Here is a 15,598-nt window from a genome sequence, read left to right as displayed (position 1 = left end):
CTACCTGGTATTTTAATAGCGACCACCCCTCACTTCATTTCATCTCGCGTTCTCCTGGCTTCAACATGGAAAACCCCTGCTACGTAACGTTACATACAAGCGCCTCTGTCTGTCACATGCGCACAGGGCAAATAAATTAATAGCACAAACGCTCATAGCATGTACAGCCCTGTCCATGAGACGTTGTTTTCCAACATGTAACAGTAAAGCTAACATAAACATTACGACCCTAACAATATAACGTTAGCCAGTTGGCTAACAACGTTAGCTAAAACTTACCCAGCTGATTCTTGAATGGCTCCCTAAAAAAAAAAAAAAAAAAAAAAAAAATCCCGTTTTTTTAAATATAATTTTTTAATGCGATTAGTCGACAACAACATTTCACGTCGACGAATTTTCGTAATCGATTAGTCGTGACTAGTCGACTAATCGTTGCAGCCCTAAAAGTGAGAGAGAGGTAGTGAGAGAGAGGTCAAGAGCGAGAGAGAGAGGTAGAAAGCGAGAGAGAGATAGAGAGACAGACAGAGAGAGAGAGACACACAGACAGACTCACCAGTAGCAGGTTGATGGTGTTGAGTCTGCAGATCTCCTGTGTGATACTGGTGTTACTGGGAGAGCTGCTCTGTAACAAAGCAGCCACCAGCCTGGCTACATGAAGACGCGAGTTACCCAGCGGCACCTCCAGCACACCTAAAGTGGTCAACATAGGGCTCCGCTACATACATACACACACACGCACAGACACACACACAAACACACACACACACACACGTTACTTCCACCACCACAGAGTATATAAAAGCATACTGTATGTTTTTTTTTATGGATTCATTTATTTCACCTTGATTTAACTAGATAGGTCAAGTCAGAACCAATTGTGATTTACCATGGCGACCTGGGCAATAGGCATAACATTGCAACATTGAACAGGACAACACACGACACAACGTCGTCAAATGCAATAAAACATTTTAAAAAGTGTTTAAAAGTGTTGTTTATACGTAAAAAATAAACATATATGTAAAATATGTAATGTAAAATAAATCACTTTTCAAAATAATGCCGGTTGAGAGAGGACGCTGGCGTTGCTTGTTCGCTGCTTCTCCGCCCGAAATCTAGGTGTAATTGCAGTATACAGAGTAGATTGTCCTACAAAGACACTTAGATTTAGATTAGTAATCTAAAAATTAATTAGACCCCTATACTTTCTTTTATTTAGCTTTTGTTTCTTTTTATTATTACTACTCGATCTTTTCAGTTTGTAAAGCGTCTTTGAGTGTCTAGAAAAGCTCTATATAAGTCCAATGTATTATTATTATTATTATTATTATTATTATTATTATTATTATTATTATTATTATTATTATTATAAAAGGTTCGAGTTCAGTCAGTGTGGTACAGTGAGTATGACCTCCACTGTACCTAGCACCAGAGAGATGTGGAACATTGGTCTGGTTGAGAGGACATCTGGCCTGATAGCCTAGGAACACAACATCACAAGACTGGAAGGGTGACATTGTGCAAGAGACGTGCTGTTTGTACATGTGCATTATGTACAGTATGTGGTGTATGTTAGTGTGTGTGTGTGTGTGTGTGTGTGTGTGTGTGTTTACCTTGGGTGGATCCAGCAGTAGTTGGTGAAAGTGTGTGAGGTGGGGCTGGATAGCCAATAGGATGCTGCTGTTGACAGTGTGACATCGCTCATATCCCTGAACACACAGATCCATAAGACCCTCCACCCTGCAACACGCGCACACACACACACACACACACACACACACACACACACACACACACACACACACGCTATTTAGTAGACACTCTTGTCCACCAAAGTACATTGAAATAAGGAAAGTGATCAAACAAGCGTGATATTTATAGTGATTTCACAATTAAGTCCGTTAAATATCAGTCACTAATACAATGCGGACCACACTACACGTATATGACACACACATGTATGACTCTCGGTGTAGCGGTTATGACAGACACTCACATCGGCCTCCTGATCTCCAGTAAGGTAAGAAGCACTTGAGTTCCGTTGACGATGCAGCTCTCACTCTTCTCTCCCTCAAACATGTTCCTCAGTAGCTGCCCAACACACTCCTGCCTATGGGAACACATAGGACATTGGATGTGTGTGTTCACACAAAACGAAGAGAGAGAGAGTGTCTGTATGTGCGTGTGTGTGTGTGTGTGTGTGTGTGAGATTTACAACAGGCACAAGTATGTGTGTGTGTGAGTTATAAACAGGCACATTGAGCAAAGAGTGTGTGTGTGTGTGTGTGTGTCACTTACGACTCCAATACAGTGAGTAGAGGGTCGGCCTCAGAGTTCTCCTGCAGCTGATTGGCCTGGTCTCTGCTCAGACGGATGATGTCACACAAGGTCTGAGACGCGTTGGACTGTCTCTGAAACAGACACACGCGACGGTGTCACCCCTCTGACAGCACTGGCTGTCATCAGTAGTACCAAAGAGTGTGTGAGAGTGTGTATGTATGTGTGTGTGTGTGTGTGTGTGTGTGTGTGTGTCTCACCTCATCATCTTTCCCTGGGTGGATGAGATCTATCAGTCTCTGGGCTAGCTTCTCCTCATTCAGCCACTACAGGAAACAAAAAAGAAGACACATTTTTTAAATATACAGTTCAACTAAGAAACACACACACACACACACACACACACACACTCAGAGAGAGTGGTGACTGACGTTGAGCGTGTCCTGTCTGAGAGAGGACGGCTCCACACAGCTGATGAGGCGCAGCAGCAGATCCATCATGGCCGACGCGTCGATGTGCTTCAGGACCAGAGACAGGAAGCCTTCCCTCCCACGCAGGAACCAGATCACCTGGGGACACCGTAGAGCCATCAGAACTCACCCACCACTCTACCTGTCATCACCTACTAAGACCAGAAGACAACCGACCACAACCACAACACCCGCAGCCAACCAGCCAACTGAACCCTTACGCACCCCCAACCACAACACAGAGGACTTATTAGGAATTCACACACAACTAATTCAACCCCAACCAGGCGAGTAAACTACGAGTTAGCCAGCTCACCAAATGTATCTCCAACATCAGATAACCCATGTCACAAAGATGGCTCACCCTTTAGCCAGGCAAGTTACTATAGCGACAAAGTTGTAACCGGCCCCGGGGGCATGCTAACAGTACATTATCCAGAATGTGTGCCCTACCTATGCTGCTCATAGATTGCATAAAATCTGTGTGACATGTATTGAGCGGCCATAGGCGTAGTTTCAAGTGTGATGTTTCAGTTTTCTCAAGGTTCTGTGGAAACCTCTCCCAGGAGATAACACTGGGGAGGACAACTTCCCTGGTGGACACTGGCAGCTGTTCGGACAAAGACACATTATATTGTACCTGTCCTTCAAGAGTCTTATCTCGTGGGCGAGGTGGTGTTTTCATGGGAGTACATTAGGAGAAGCTGCTACTCTCATTATCAGTGTATACAGCTGATGTATCTTGGGATTAAACAATTTTAACTCTTTATTTGGTAAAAGGCTAACTTTTTGAAAATAAATTTTGTTTTTTCACTGCGTTCTAAAATCATCCCTCCCTCTCTCGCAAATAACTGCATCATTTCATTAGACGCCATATGAGAGGTTTATTGCACAAAAGACTGATACAAATATATTCATTCATTACATTTCCTAAAACATCGTTAAACTTATAGCTGATACATGTAGGCTGGCTGACAAAGTAAAATAACATAAAAATGCATCACATGAATGAATGAATGAATGGTCTTTGAAGTCATGAAGTCAACCAAGTAATTTGTTACTTTCAAAATGAAAACTTCAACGACATAAATTCTCATGACAGACAATTGTTCAGATTTTGTGGGCGGTTTGATTTGCTTTGCCTGTGTCGACGTGGTGCTCACTATATGGAATATAGTACACTGAGCTCAGTTTGGTCACCACTGCTATTTTTGGGGCTAAAAACCTGCCCTTAACAGAGGCTGACAAATGGATGATTAAAAAAGCTAAAAAGAAAAAAAGTATTATTTAAAACATACTCAAGTAAAAGTAAAATGCCAGACATTCAATAATACTCCAAAAATAAGTACAAATCCTTGACAAACCGACTCAATCACAGAGAGTAGTGAGTAGTTGGGAAAAAAAGAGAAAAATCTTCATCCCTGTGGACGTCCAAGGCCTGTTGTAGCCATCTGCCTGCTTCTGTGTGGGGTGGAGCAGGACTGTTGTGTGGGCGTTTCCACAGGGAGGGGGGGGGGGGGGGGGGGGCGGGGGTGCCTCAGTGAACGGTAGTTCGTAGGAGTCTTCTCTGTGTGGAAAAGCTCCAGGTTGGCAGCGACAGACTAGTCGCATGCCAGAAACACTACTATTAACACACACACACACACACACCTGTCTCTGTCAGCCATGGTCTCCATCTGGGACATTGTACACATTAAACATGTGACTGGTCAGTTGTATGGGATATTCTGAGGAGTGGCTAAGAGAGGTGAAGTTAAAGTATGTCTTAGGTGTGTGTGTGTGTGTGTGTGTGTGTGTGTGTGTGTGTGTGTGTGTGTGTGTGTGTGTGTGTGTGGTGTGCGCTGTTACCTGCTCGGTCTTGCGTGTAATGAGGTTTCCGATGGTCTTGCTGAAGAAGGATGCGAGGAGAGGGTTCAGAGGGGGAGGCTGCTCCAGGAAGGCATATAGGATCTCCAGCAGGGGCTCCTCACTCCCCAGCTTATCATTAATCACCCCGACATCACTTGTCAAGAGCTCACACGCTATGTTAGGGTGCCTGGAAGGTGTGTACACACACACACACACACACACACACACACACACACACACACACAGTCAGTTGACCACAAGTCTATGGCTGTTTCTGCACATCTATTCTCTACTCTACTATCTGTATAGCATCTTGTCTCCTCCAGCTAATGACTGTATGTGTGTGTGTGTGTGTGTGTGTGTGTGTGTGTGTGTGTGTGTGTGTGTGCGTGTGTAGACTCACTTGAAGCGTTGTGTCTCCTCCAGGCCAGCAGGGGGCTCCGTAGTGATGAGGCGGAGCAGCTCCTGCATGCAGTGGTCCTGGGACAGGAACAGGAGGAGCCTGTGGCGTGGAGAGGAGCCAGGAGACGATGGTTAGCAGTGACAGGGCCCCTCATTGGAAACCCTCTGCCATAATGCTGAGGTCAGGAGTTTGTTTTTTTTCCCCCCACAGGAGAAGGCTCATGCTAATGCTAACGCTAACCTGCGGTTCTGAGCCTTGCACTCCTGCAGCACGTCCTCCTCCTCCATGAGCTCCGCGAGGGTGACATCCTCCTTCTCCAGCAGGGCCTCCAGGTGGGACGACGTGTGCAGGTCAAACTTCCAGAACATGGCTGCTGACACGAGCCCACACACACACAGCTGGAGGAGGGAGAGGCAGGGAGAGTGTGAATGGCAGTGAACTTCGGCATTGTTGGAATGTGGTACTGAAAGTATAAAAGATCAATAAAGGGTGTGTGTGTGTGTGTGTGCAATGTGTGTCCTTAATGGACTACGTGATGTGTGTGTGTATGTGTGTGCAATGTGTACCCTTAATGGACTATGTGACGTGTGTGTGTGTGCAATGTGTATCCTTAAGGGACTAGGTGACGTGTGTGTGTGTGTGTGTGTGTGTGTGTGTGTGCAATGTGTATCCTAGACTATGTGTGTGTGTATGTGTATGTGTGTGTGTATGTGTATGTGTGTGTGTGTGTGTGTATTTGTGTGTGTGTGTGTGTTCCTACCTGTGGACAAAGTGTGTGTGTCCTCAGTCAGTCCTCCAGACAGGCATGCGTCTCTGAGATTGCAGGAGGACTGGACATGGACCAGCATCCATGGACGACTTCACTCTCACCCGCAAACATTCACACACTCACCCACCCATCCAACCCCCCACACGCACACGCACGCACACACACACACACACACACACACACTCTTAACGCAAACTCACACCATAGGCACACGCTCACACTCTCTCACCCGGAGAGGTCGGTCCACAGCCTGAAAAAGCGAGGGATGAAGAAGAGAGTAAAATGCAACCTGCCCGTCCTGCAGCATCATCTTCCTCCTCCTCCTCCTCCTTTCATTGCTAACAGACAGCGGCCACAGCCTAACTCCTGGCAGGGAGGATGATGGCCGCTGGTGCTCCAGTACACACAGAACACTTTGACTAGCCTACTTCCTCTGTACAAGGACCAGGAAGCAGTCGGCCAATGTCTGGAACAGAATTAGAACTGCACATGTCTGTATAATGACATTACCCAGTTTCCTCTGATAACGCACTACACAGACACACAGGCGCGCACCACACAGGCACACGCACGCACACACACACACACACAGGCTCGCTCGCACACACACACACACACACACGCACAAACAGATGAAGGGGATGGAAGACCTCAGAAAACCATCATCTGGGGGAGGAGGGTGAGAGCCTTACACATGTGCACAGTCAGCTACAGACATAACAACAAGCTATTAGCAAAACGAGGCCTGTGAGTATTGTATTGATGTATCAATGCTGATTGTGTCCCGACCAGGGACAACAGATGAAAATGATCCATCTAAATAAATCTGGTGCAATGACATGTTGTACAAGGTCCCAGGCATGACAAAACACAAGCAACATTTACTACTACTACAACAACAACAACAACACACGTTTTCCAAGTCACTTCACTAACTTCCTAGAGAGTGCACTGCACAGAGGAACAGTCTTCATGTGGGAGGTTCACAGGATGGAGGTGGAGCACAGCTGACATTACACATACTCTCTTTAGCTTGGGTGATGTCATCGCAGTTCTTAACCGCTGACGGATCATAGTGTCATCTCTCTCTGTGTCACGTCAGGACAGGCAGGGTGTAGCCTAGTTTCAGTGCATTCGAAATGTGAGGGATTAGTCTCCCCTTCACGCTTGTCAAGGATCATCCAACCTCTCTGACCAAAACCTTGAGGCGAGGCTGGGCTAGTTGCTGGCTACTGCTGCTGGGATGACCTTGACCCAAACAACCCCCCCCGCCCCCATCTCTGCCTGAGGCAAAGCAGAGTGAGCAATAAGGGAGAATCAGACAGACAACCAAACAGTACCCTGACATCACTAGACAAGGGGACATGGCTGGATCAGGCATGGGATTGAACCATACTGTCACTCACTGGTCTACAACCTATGACCCCACTAAAGGGCCACCAAGCAGCCACGCATCCATCCATCCCCTTCTGGCCCAGTGTCAGGGAGGCTGAGGGGTACGAGGGCCAGTCTGGGGAGATAGAGCTGAGGCATCAGATTAGGGCTTTAAGCAAACAGGTGGTCTCGAGTCGTTCATCGGATAAGCCTAGTAATAAGCAGCTTGAAAGAGAAATTGTGAGGTGAACGTGATAGTAGTTGCCTTGCCTTTACACACACACACACACACACACACACACACACACACACACACACACACACACACACACACACACACACACAGTAGGTCGTTTATTGTAAAGATTGCCATTTGCCATTTCATCAATTTGCAGGTCAAAACAGATCCGATCGAAACAGGCCTCAATCCGCATCTGTCGTAGAGCCAGAGGGACAGCTAAACTAGACAGCACTATCTATCAGTTGCTGTCAAACGTCAGAAGTAACACTAGCAGAGATTAAGTAATGGTTAGTGGTTTACCTTTTGTTTTACTCATTCAACTGTGTAGCTTAAAGTGAACCAGACCATCGCATGGATCCAATAGATCTAGCTGTGTCAGCTGACAGATAAACATTGTCGTATCAAAGACCTACCTTTGGCTTGACTTGCTGTTACACAGAGGGCCTGTGACAGGGGGATCCTGACAGCCAGATCGTCATTTGTTTATGTCCCGATCCGTCAGTCTAGTCAATCAGCTGCTGGATTCACCATCCGTTCAAGGTAAACACAATCCGTCCGAAATCTGGCGAGTATTCGCTTGACAGTTCAGCATCAGAGGACGGTGTCCTTACCGCTGCACACGGCTGTTGAACAGTCTCCAAAACAGTCAATTAGCTCTCGCTTATCCTCCAGATTGAAGCTAGTTAGTAAAACAGCAAAAAAAAAAGCTGTCATATTTCAAAATCAAAATGGCGGACACTGTCACACGGGAACGCGCAATCAAAGTTCTTAAACGGTGCGAGCACGTGTGATTGTTGTGATGGATGTGCTGCATGTGCGTCTTTCCATGAAAAATGTCCATCTCCATCCATATTCTTCTCTGAATAATTCTCAGCGAATGATCGAACTGGATGCAATGAGCTAGCTTAGTCTTATGGTAACATGACAATGTTATTGCCGATTTCGAGACCGTTCGTCGGTCCCCTGCAGTTCAGTGGAGGCAGAGCTGGAAGAGCGCGACTAGGCAGAGAGCCTCAAAGCCCATACAAGTGAAGTAAAGAGAGGGTGAGGTGACTGATCGTTGCCTACGGGGGGCGGTGTTCATAGACCAAACCGCGTTATACATCGCTAGACAACACAACGTGTTCGATATGAACGCTGTTATCTCTGCGGGTATACTCCGCTGCTCTGTCTGAAGCCGATCAGCTGATTGTCAACACGAGTGACCCACTGGACCTAATTGACGCATTGCGTATGACGTTTACACCCGGCTTTCGTTCTCGCGGCACTCTCTTTTCACGCCGTTTCGCCCGATGGGGGCGGGGCTTACGGACAAAGTGGGCGTCGATTTAACGATAGGTGTCGAAGAACTTAACCAATCAACTCGTTGAAGTCAGGATCACGGAAGTTAAAGCAACTCAACTTGCTGCAACACACCGTGAGCTTAGAGCTTAGGTTCTATCTCCGTTTAGGGTAGTTCAGAGATATTGAGCGTCAAGTTTTTACATTCCATTATGTTTTATGAGATGGAACCTTTGTATTTTATGAATTACTAACTCAAAAATGTCAACATTTTTAAATTAAAATAACACCACACAGGCATTAATAAACACCTAATGGATCAGATTATGTAAAAAAACTAAATTTTGACCAAAAACGGAGATAGAACCTTGTAATTCTAAGCTCACGAAATGTGACACGCCACAACTATTGACTGTACCTAAACGTAGACCAAATGCCCAGTTGGTCAAAGTTGTCGTATGTAATTGCTCTCAACCAATAAGAACGTCGGGTTATGGGGGGGATAATGATACAAACACGAATATGTTCAAATATTCATGACATGATGTTAAAGCGCCTCCCACCGGGGCGAAACGGCGTGAAAAGAGTCCATACTATCACTGCTCTCATTTCATTCGCAGAAGGTCTCTCGGGTAGCTGACTAGCACGATGGCGAACGTCGTGGACACCAAGCTATACGACATCCTCGGTGTCTCACCCGCCGCCACCGAGAACGAGCTCAAGAAGGTAACGTGGATGTGGGGGAAGTTTATCAGTGAATTAACCGACACTTCTGAAATATAGGAGATATTACGTTAGCGGGTTAAGTTGTGTGGCCTTGCCCCAAACTGTCCCGGATGCTAAGCTAGCTAGCTCGCTAATCAACTACTAACCTCGCTAGCTAGCGATATCACTTGGCCCTGGGCTTTTTTTCACAAACGGAATATCACTGACCAGCTACGTGATTTTTAGTTGGATTCTGTGAATTTGGACAGATACGTTAGACTATACGTTAGTCCAGCGGCCTGTCGTTGTTGCTAAGGGATAAGTCCAGTTGTTGTCATGTCAGCTAGCCCTGATCTGAGAGATGCTGCGCTGCCGGAACACAAAGCTGCCATGCAGTTAGCTCAGTTAGCTTAGTTAGCTCGCTAGTAGCGCATTGGGTTGTTAGCTTGTTACTTGTTAGCCAGCTAACCTGTGCTAGCCTTAAACCCTAAGTGATCGGGTCTTATCCCGCTAGGTCCCCATTTCATCAGAGGTTTCACGATTAGTTTACATGAATCCAGATCCAGACAGACCTTTTGTTACTGTTTGTCTTGTTGGATCGCGACAGAATTGTTAGCTCACTTCTCCGGGCCAGCTAAAATAAGCTAGCGTAAACCTACGCAGTTACTGGGATTGTTCTTGTAGCCGTTAATGATATGGTTGTGAATGTGTTTGTTTTTCCGCAGTCATACCGCAAGTTGGCCAAAGAGTATCACCCCGACAAGAATCCGGATGCCGGAGACAAGGTAATAATAGTTAGCTTAGCTATTCACTCATCATCACACACAACATATCAAACGCATCACCTCAACACCCAAACAGTGCGCTCGTAATGTACTCAGGCCCTACCATTCAAATGATTGCGACATACGGATGAGGTGGAGATGATGAATAGTTGTAACATAATGCATTCTCTCTCTGTGTTTGTGTCTCTCTCCTCCTCCCCCCCCCTCCCTTCCAGTTCAAGGAGATCAGTTTTGCCTATGAGGTTCTAACCAACCCAGAGAAGAAAGAGCTGTACGATCGTTATGGGGAGCAGGGGCTGCGGGAGGGAGGGGGTGGAGGAGCTGGCATGGACGATATCTTCTCTCACATCTTCGGGGGAGGCCTGTTTGGGTTTATGGGGGGGCAGGGGAGAGGAGGGGCACGCAATGGGGGCCGGAGGAGAGGAGAGGATATGGTGCACCCCCTGAAGTGAGTGTGTGTAGTGTACGTTAGCGCACGTATGGTGCACAACTGTTTCTAATCGGGTCTGTCTAACCTGTTTTTTAAATTAGGCGGGGGCTGTGTGCGTCAGTCTGTCTAAGCCAATGGTCCTCTTGTGTCTGACGCAGGGTTTCTCTGGAAGACGTATACAACGGCAAAACCACCAAACTCCAGCTCAGCAAGAATGTCCTGTGTAGTTCCTGTAACGGGTGAGTCCTGTTTGCCTGAATCCTGTGGTACAGTGATGTAGCTCTTGCCAAAAAACAATTGTAGCGCTCTTACACCACGGTCGGGTTTCAAGCACCACCGCGTGGGCAATGCTCTATTTATTCCCCCAAAATAGTAGTTTTGGAAACTCATAACTGAAAGCCTTGAATTACTTGAACTTTCAAGGATGGACTGTACCATCATGTCAACCTCCCCCTCACCTCCTCCCCATTATCTCACCTCTCCAGTCAGGGAGGTAAGGCAGGGGCGGTGCAGAAGTGTGTAGCATGCAGAGGGAGGGGCATGAGGATCATGATCAGACAGCTGGCCCCTGGCATGGTCCAACAGATGCAGTCAGTCTGCACGGACTGCAACGGAGAGGGTAAGCACACGCACACACACACACACACACACACCCTCCACCCTCACACGTACAGAAAGCCAATGAACACACCCAAAATGGAGGTCTTTTCAGTATAAGAAACAAACACTATAAGAAAGGTTGGTTGATTCTCAGTCAATTGTGTGCCTCTGTCTCTAGGTGAGGTAATCAGCGAGAAGGACCGCTGTAAGAAGTGCGAGGGGCGTAAGGTGAGCAAGGAGACCAAGCTTCTGGAAGTGCACGTGGACAAAGGCATGAGACACGGCCAGAAGATCACCTTCACCGGAGAGGCTGACCAAGCGCCAGGCACCGAACCCGGAGACATACTGCTGGTACTGCAGGAAAAAGAGCACGAGGTATATATGAATACACACACTCACTCTCGCCCACACATACTTCTAGCGAGGGAGGCTCGGTATTATGAACCCCCCTTCAATAAACCGTCACCTTTTTTGTTATTTGACATTAGGAGTTCCGTCGGGATGGCAACGACCTTCACATGACCCAGCGTATCGGGGTGGTCGAGGCTCTCTGCGGCTTCCAGCTTGCCCTGACACACCTGGACGGACGCCAGCTTGCGGTCAAGTACCCCCCTGGCAAGGTCATAGAACCAGGTACATGCCCCCCCCCGCCGCCCCAACAAAAACATAGTAACATCTGGATCACAGCTCTGCTACAATAATTTTGATTAGCTAACGTTCATTGACTTTTTCATCTTGTCTGGCTTTTAGACTTGAGTACCCCCCTACAAGAGTTGTACCTTTACTGTGTGTGTGTGTGTGTGTCTCCAGGCTGTATCCGGGTAGTGAAGGGGGAAGGGATGCCCCAGTACAGGAACCCGTTTGAGAAGGGAGACCTGTTCATCAAGTTTGACGTCCAGTTCCCTAACAACAACTGGATCAGCCCCGAAAAACTGACTGTGAGTGGGACTTCACTAAAGACGTGTGTGTGTGTAGCCTCTGCCTCTAAAATGCACTTTAACCATGTGATCCTGGCCACCACCATCTTAATTGTGATTGTATGTTTTGTAGGAGCTGGAGGACTTACTCCCCGCCCGTGCGGAGGTTCCGATGATCTCTGCGGAGGCCGAGGAGGTGGACCTCCAGGACTACGACAGGGGGTCAGGCTCAGGGGGCGGGGGGAGGCGGGAGGCCTACAACGACAGCTCTGACGAGGAGGGGGGCCCGCACGGCCCGGGGGTGCAGTGTGCCCACCAGTAAAGACTTTTATACATACATACACACACACCCCTACCCCTTTCCAGTCCCAGAGAGAGGACACACACACACATATACACACACACACACATTCTCACACACAGACACCTTATTCAGTCCTAGTATTGCCACCAGTCAGCGGGCTGCTGGATGTGTGGTGACCATTTTGTGTTTATGGACAATAGTGATCTTCAGACCCCCCCCCAACCCAGAGAGTTAACCCAGGTTCAGGGGTTGTCAGCTGAATGGACTTTAATTTGTCTATGTTAATCCTAGGATTTTACCTTTTACTTTGGGAACACACACCAATCTTATGTATAAAATGAAAATATTGTTAATGTCAATTCTATGTAACAGGTGTAGCTTAGTCTCAGACTCACCAGTGCATGCTGCTTCTACTAGGAGAAACCACCATGTCTAAAACGAGCCCAGGGTTTAGAGTATACGTCAGTGAAAAGCTTACCCCCAGACCTGGGGATACTTCAGTGTTACTACTACCAAAGGGCCCTGCAGTTAAAAAATAAAATAAGAAAAAACTGACACGAGTACAGCCCTAAAGCATGACCTTTATACAGCCTGCTGAGTCACACAGGAAGCTCTTGCATCACTTCCTGTAAGCTCAACCTGCCCCCCCCCACCCCCGCCCTCATTTTGCTGAGTCACAGGCCACTTCCTGGTTCCAATTAGTCTCCACCAATCACATAGCTATGATCTGTAGGCTTATTTACCTCTCGTCAGGACAACATATTTCTCCTCTGAGTTGAGATCTTGTGCTTTGGTGTGGGTGTGTGTGGGCGTGTGTGACATCCGTTTCAGCGGCTTGGTTGTGTTAGAGCTGCTGTAGAATGTTCTGGCTTTCTCTGATCGTAGATGTTTCTGTTCTGTGCTAGGCTGCAGTGTGAGTGGATTCTTGTTCAAGGTTCAATTAAAGAAGAAAAAAAACATTTGAATGTGTTCATTCGTTGAGAGTTTTTCACGATCATGCGACCTGACCAGGGAAAACTCTGGGCCCCTATCTTTAACCACTTGTATTATACACATGTTTCCCATACCGTTAGATCTGTCACACAGGCTCATGACCACGGACATGTATCATGAAAGTCTCCCATTCCTATAGAAGTGTAAATACCAGACCTGGTCCTGAGGGGGCGGGGGGTACATCCCAATAGTCTACAGCAGATTCCTCTTCTCTTCTCTCATATCTTCACTGATGTGAGAAGACCGGACAAGTTGAAAGCCCAATGACATGGCAGAGGCCCACGGATTGGATTGGCTTTCACTTGTTGGATTGGCTTTCCACTTGTCCCGTGTTTTCAGTGGAGTGCAGATAAAAGATAAGAGATGGCGCCTCCTCAGACTAGTGAGGTACACCCCGCTAGGCTGTCTCAATGTATATGTCATATCCTCCACAAGGAGAAAAATGTCTAAGAGTCATCTACAGGGGTATTAATAAATTACATTGTTGTTGATGCTCATGTTTGTCAGGTTGAGTATTAAACTGTATAATATATAAACTCAGTCACCATCTGCTCTTGGCCTCTGTGTCTTCTTTCTCTGTGTATGAAGGTGTTATATACAGTGGGGAGAACAAGTATTTGATACACTGCTGATTTTGCACGTTTTCCCACTTAGAAAGAATGTAGAGGTCTGTAATTTTTATCATAGGTACACTTCAACTGAGACAGAATCTAATTTTTTTTCTCCAGAAAATCAAATTGTATGATTTTAAAGTAATTAATTTACATTTTATTGCATGAAATAAGTATTTGATACATCAGAAAAACAGAACTTAATATTTGGTAAAGAAACCTTTGTTTGCAATTACAGAGATCAGATGTTTCCTGTAGTTCTTGACCAGGTTTGCACACACTGCAGCAGGGATTTGGGCCCACTCCTCCATACAGATCTTCTCCAGATCCTTCAGGTTTCGGGGCTGTCGCTGGGCAACACGGACTTTCAGCTCCCTCCAAAGATTTTCTATTGGGTTCAGGTCTGGAGACTGGCTAGGCCACTCCAGGACCTTGAGATGCTTCTTACGGAGCCACTCCTTAGTTGCCCTGGCTGTGTGTTTCGGGTCGTTGTCATGCTGGAAGACCCAGCCACGACCCATCTTCAATGCTCTTACTGAGGGAAGGAGGTTATTGGCCAAGATCTCGCGATACTTGGCCCCATCCATCCTCCCCTCAATACGGTGCATTCGTCCTGTCCCCTTTGCAGAAAAGCATCCCCAAAGAATGATGTTTCCACCTCCATGCTTCACGGTTGGGATGGTGTTCTTGGGGTTGTACTCATCCTTCTTCTTCCTCCAAACACGGCGAGTGGAGTTTATGCCAAAAAGCTCTATTTTGGTCTCATCAGACCACATGACCTTCTCCCATTCCTCCTCTGGATCATCCAGATGATCATTGGCAAACCTCAGACGGGCCTGGACATGCGCTGGCTTGAGCAGGGGGACCTTGCGTACGCTACAGGATTTTAATCCCTGACGGCGTAGTGTGTTACTGATCGTTTTCTTTGAGACTGTGGTCCCAGCTCTCTTCAGGTCATTGACCAGGTCCTGCCGTGTAGTTCTGGGCTGATCCCTCACCTTTCTTATGATCATTGATGCCCCACGAGGTGAGATCTTGCATGGAGCCCCAGACCGAGGGAGATTGACAGTTATCTTAAATTTCTTCCATTTTCTAATAATTGCGCCAACAGTTGTTGCCTTCTCACCAAGCTGCTTCCCTATTGTCCTGTAGCCCATCCCAGCCTTGTGCAGGTCTACAATTTTGTCCCTGATGTCCTTAGAAAGCTCCTTGGTCTTGGCCATTGTGGAGAGGTTGGGGTCTGATTGATTGAGTGTGTGGAGAGGTGTCTTTTATAAAGGTAACGAGTTCAAACAGGTGCAGTTAATACAGGTAATGAGTGGAGAATAGGAGGGCTTCTTAAAGAAAAACTAACAGGTCTGTGAGAGCCGGAATTATTACTGGTTGGTAGGTGATCAAATACTTATTTCATACAATAAAATGCAAATTAATTATTTAAAAGTCATACAATGTGATTTTTTGGATTTTTGTTTTAGATTCCGTCTCTCACAGTTGAAGTGTACCTATGATAACAATTACAGACCTCTACATTCTTTCTAAGTGGGAAAACCTGCAAAATCAGCAGTGTATCAAATACTTGTTCTCCCCACT

General features: G+C 46.7%; 2 protein-coding genes across 2 annotated transcripts in view; one reads left to right on the top strand and one right to left on the bottom strand.

The window, feature by feature from the left end:
• ppp6r2b (protein phosphatase 6, regulatory subunit 2b) overlaps positions 1-5,922 on the bottom strand; it is a gene marked incomplete at its 3' end in the record, with an annotated part of 27,435 nt that extends 21,513 nt beyond the window's left edge. Inside the window, exons 1-10 of the mRNA XM_080539571.1 lie at positions 5,759-5,922; positions 5,239-5,396; positions 4,999-5,097; positions 4,596-4,782; positions 2,709-2,846; positions 2,538-2,603; positions 2,299-2,411; positions 1,997-2,110; positions 1,614-1,740; positions 554-715 (exon numbers count right to left, since the gene is read on the bottom strand). Coding sequence (XP_080395697.1) covers positions 554-715; positions 1,614-1,740; positions 1,997-2,110; positions 2,299-2,411; positions 2,538-2,603; positions 2,709-2,846; positions 4,596-4,782; positions 4,999-5,097; positions 5,239-5,366 — 1,134 coding nt within the window. The 5' untranslated portion in view covers positions 5,367-5,396; positions 5,759-5,922. The remainder of the gene's footprint in view (positions 1-553; positions 716-1,613; positions 1,741-1,996; positions 2,111-2,298; positions 2,412-2,537; positions 2,604-2,708; positions 2,847-4,595; positions 4,783-4,998; positions 5,098-5,238; positions 5,397-5,758) is intronic.
• Positions 5,923-9,283: 3,361 nt separating this feature from the next.
• Positions 9,284-13,937, top strand: dnaja2b (DnaJ heat shock protein family (Hsp40) member A2b). Its single transcript, XM_080539570.1, has 9 exons — positions 9,284-9,389; positions 10,094-10,153; positions 10,369-10,601; positions 10,742-10,822; positions 11,069-11,202; positions 11,362-11,558; positions 11,672-11,816; positions 11,994-12,121; positions 12,234-13,937. The coding sequence occupies exons 1-9, from the start codon at positions 9,312-9,314 to the stop codon at positions 12,420-12,422; spliced, it is 1,245 nt and encodes a 414-aa protein (XP_080395696.1). The 5' UTR covers positions 9,284-9,311; the 3' UTR covers positions 12,423-13,937.
• The last annotated feature ends 1,661 nt before the right edge of the window (positions 13,938-15,598 follow it).

The sequence above is a fragment of the Nansenia antarctica genome, assembly GCF_963989245.1.
Source record: "Nansenia antarctica genome assembly, chromosome: 9".
Taxonomy (NCBI): domain Eukaryota; kingdom Metazoa; phylum Chordata; class Actinopteri; order Argentiniformes; family Microstomatidae; genus Nansenia; species Nansenia antarctica.
This window is presented reverse-complemented; position numbering and strand designations above follow the sequence as displayed.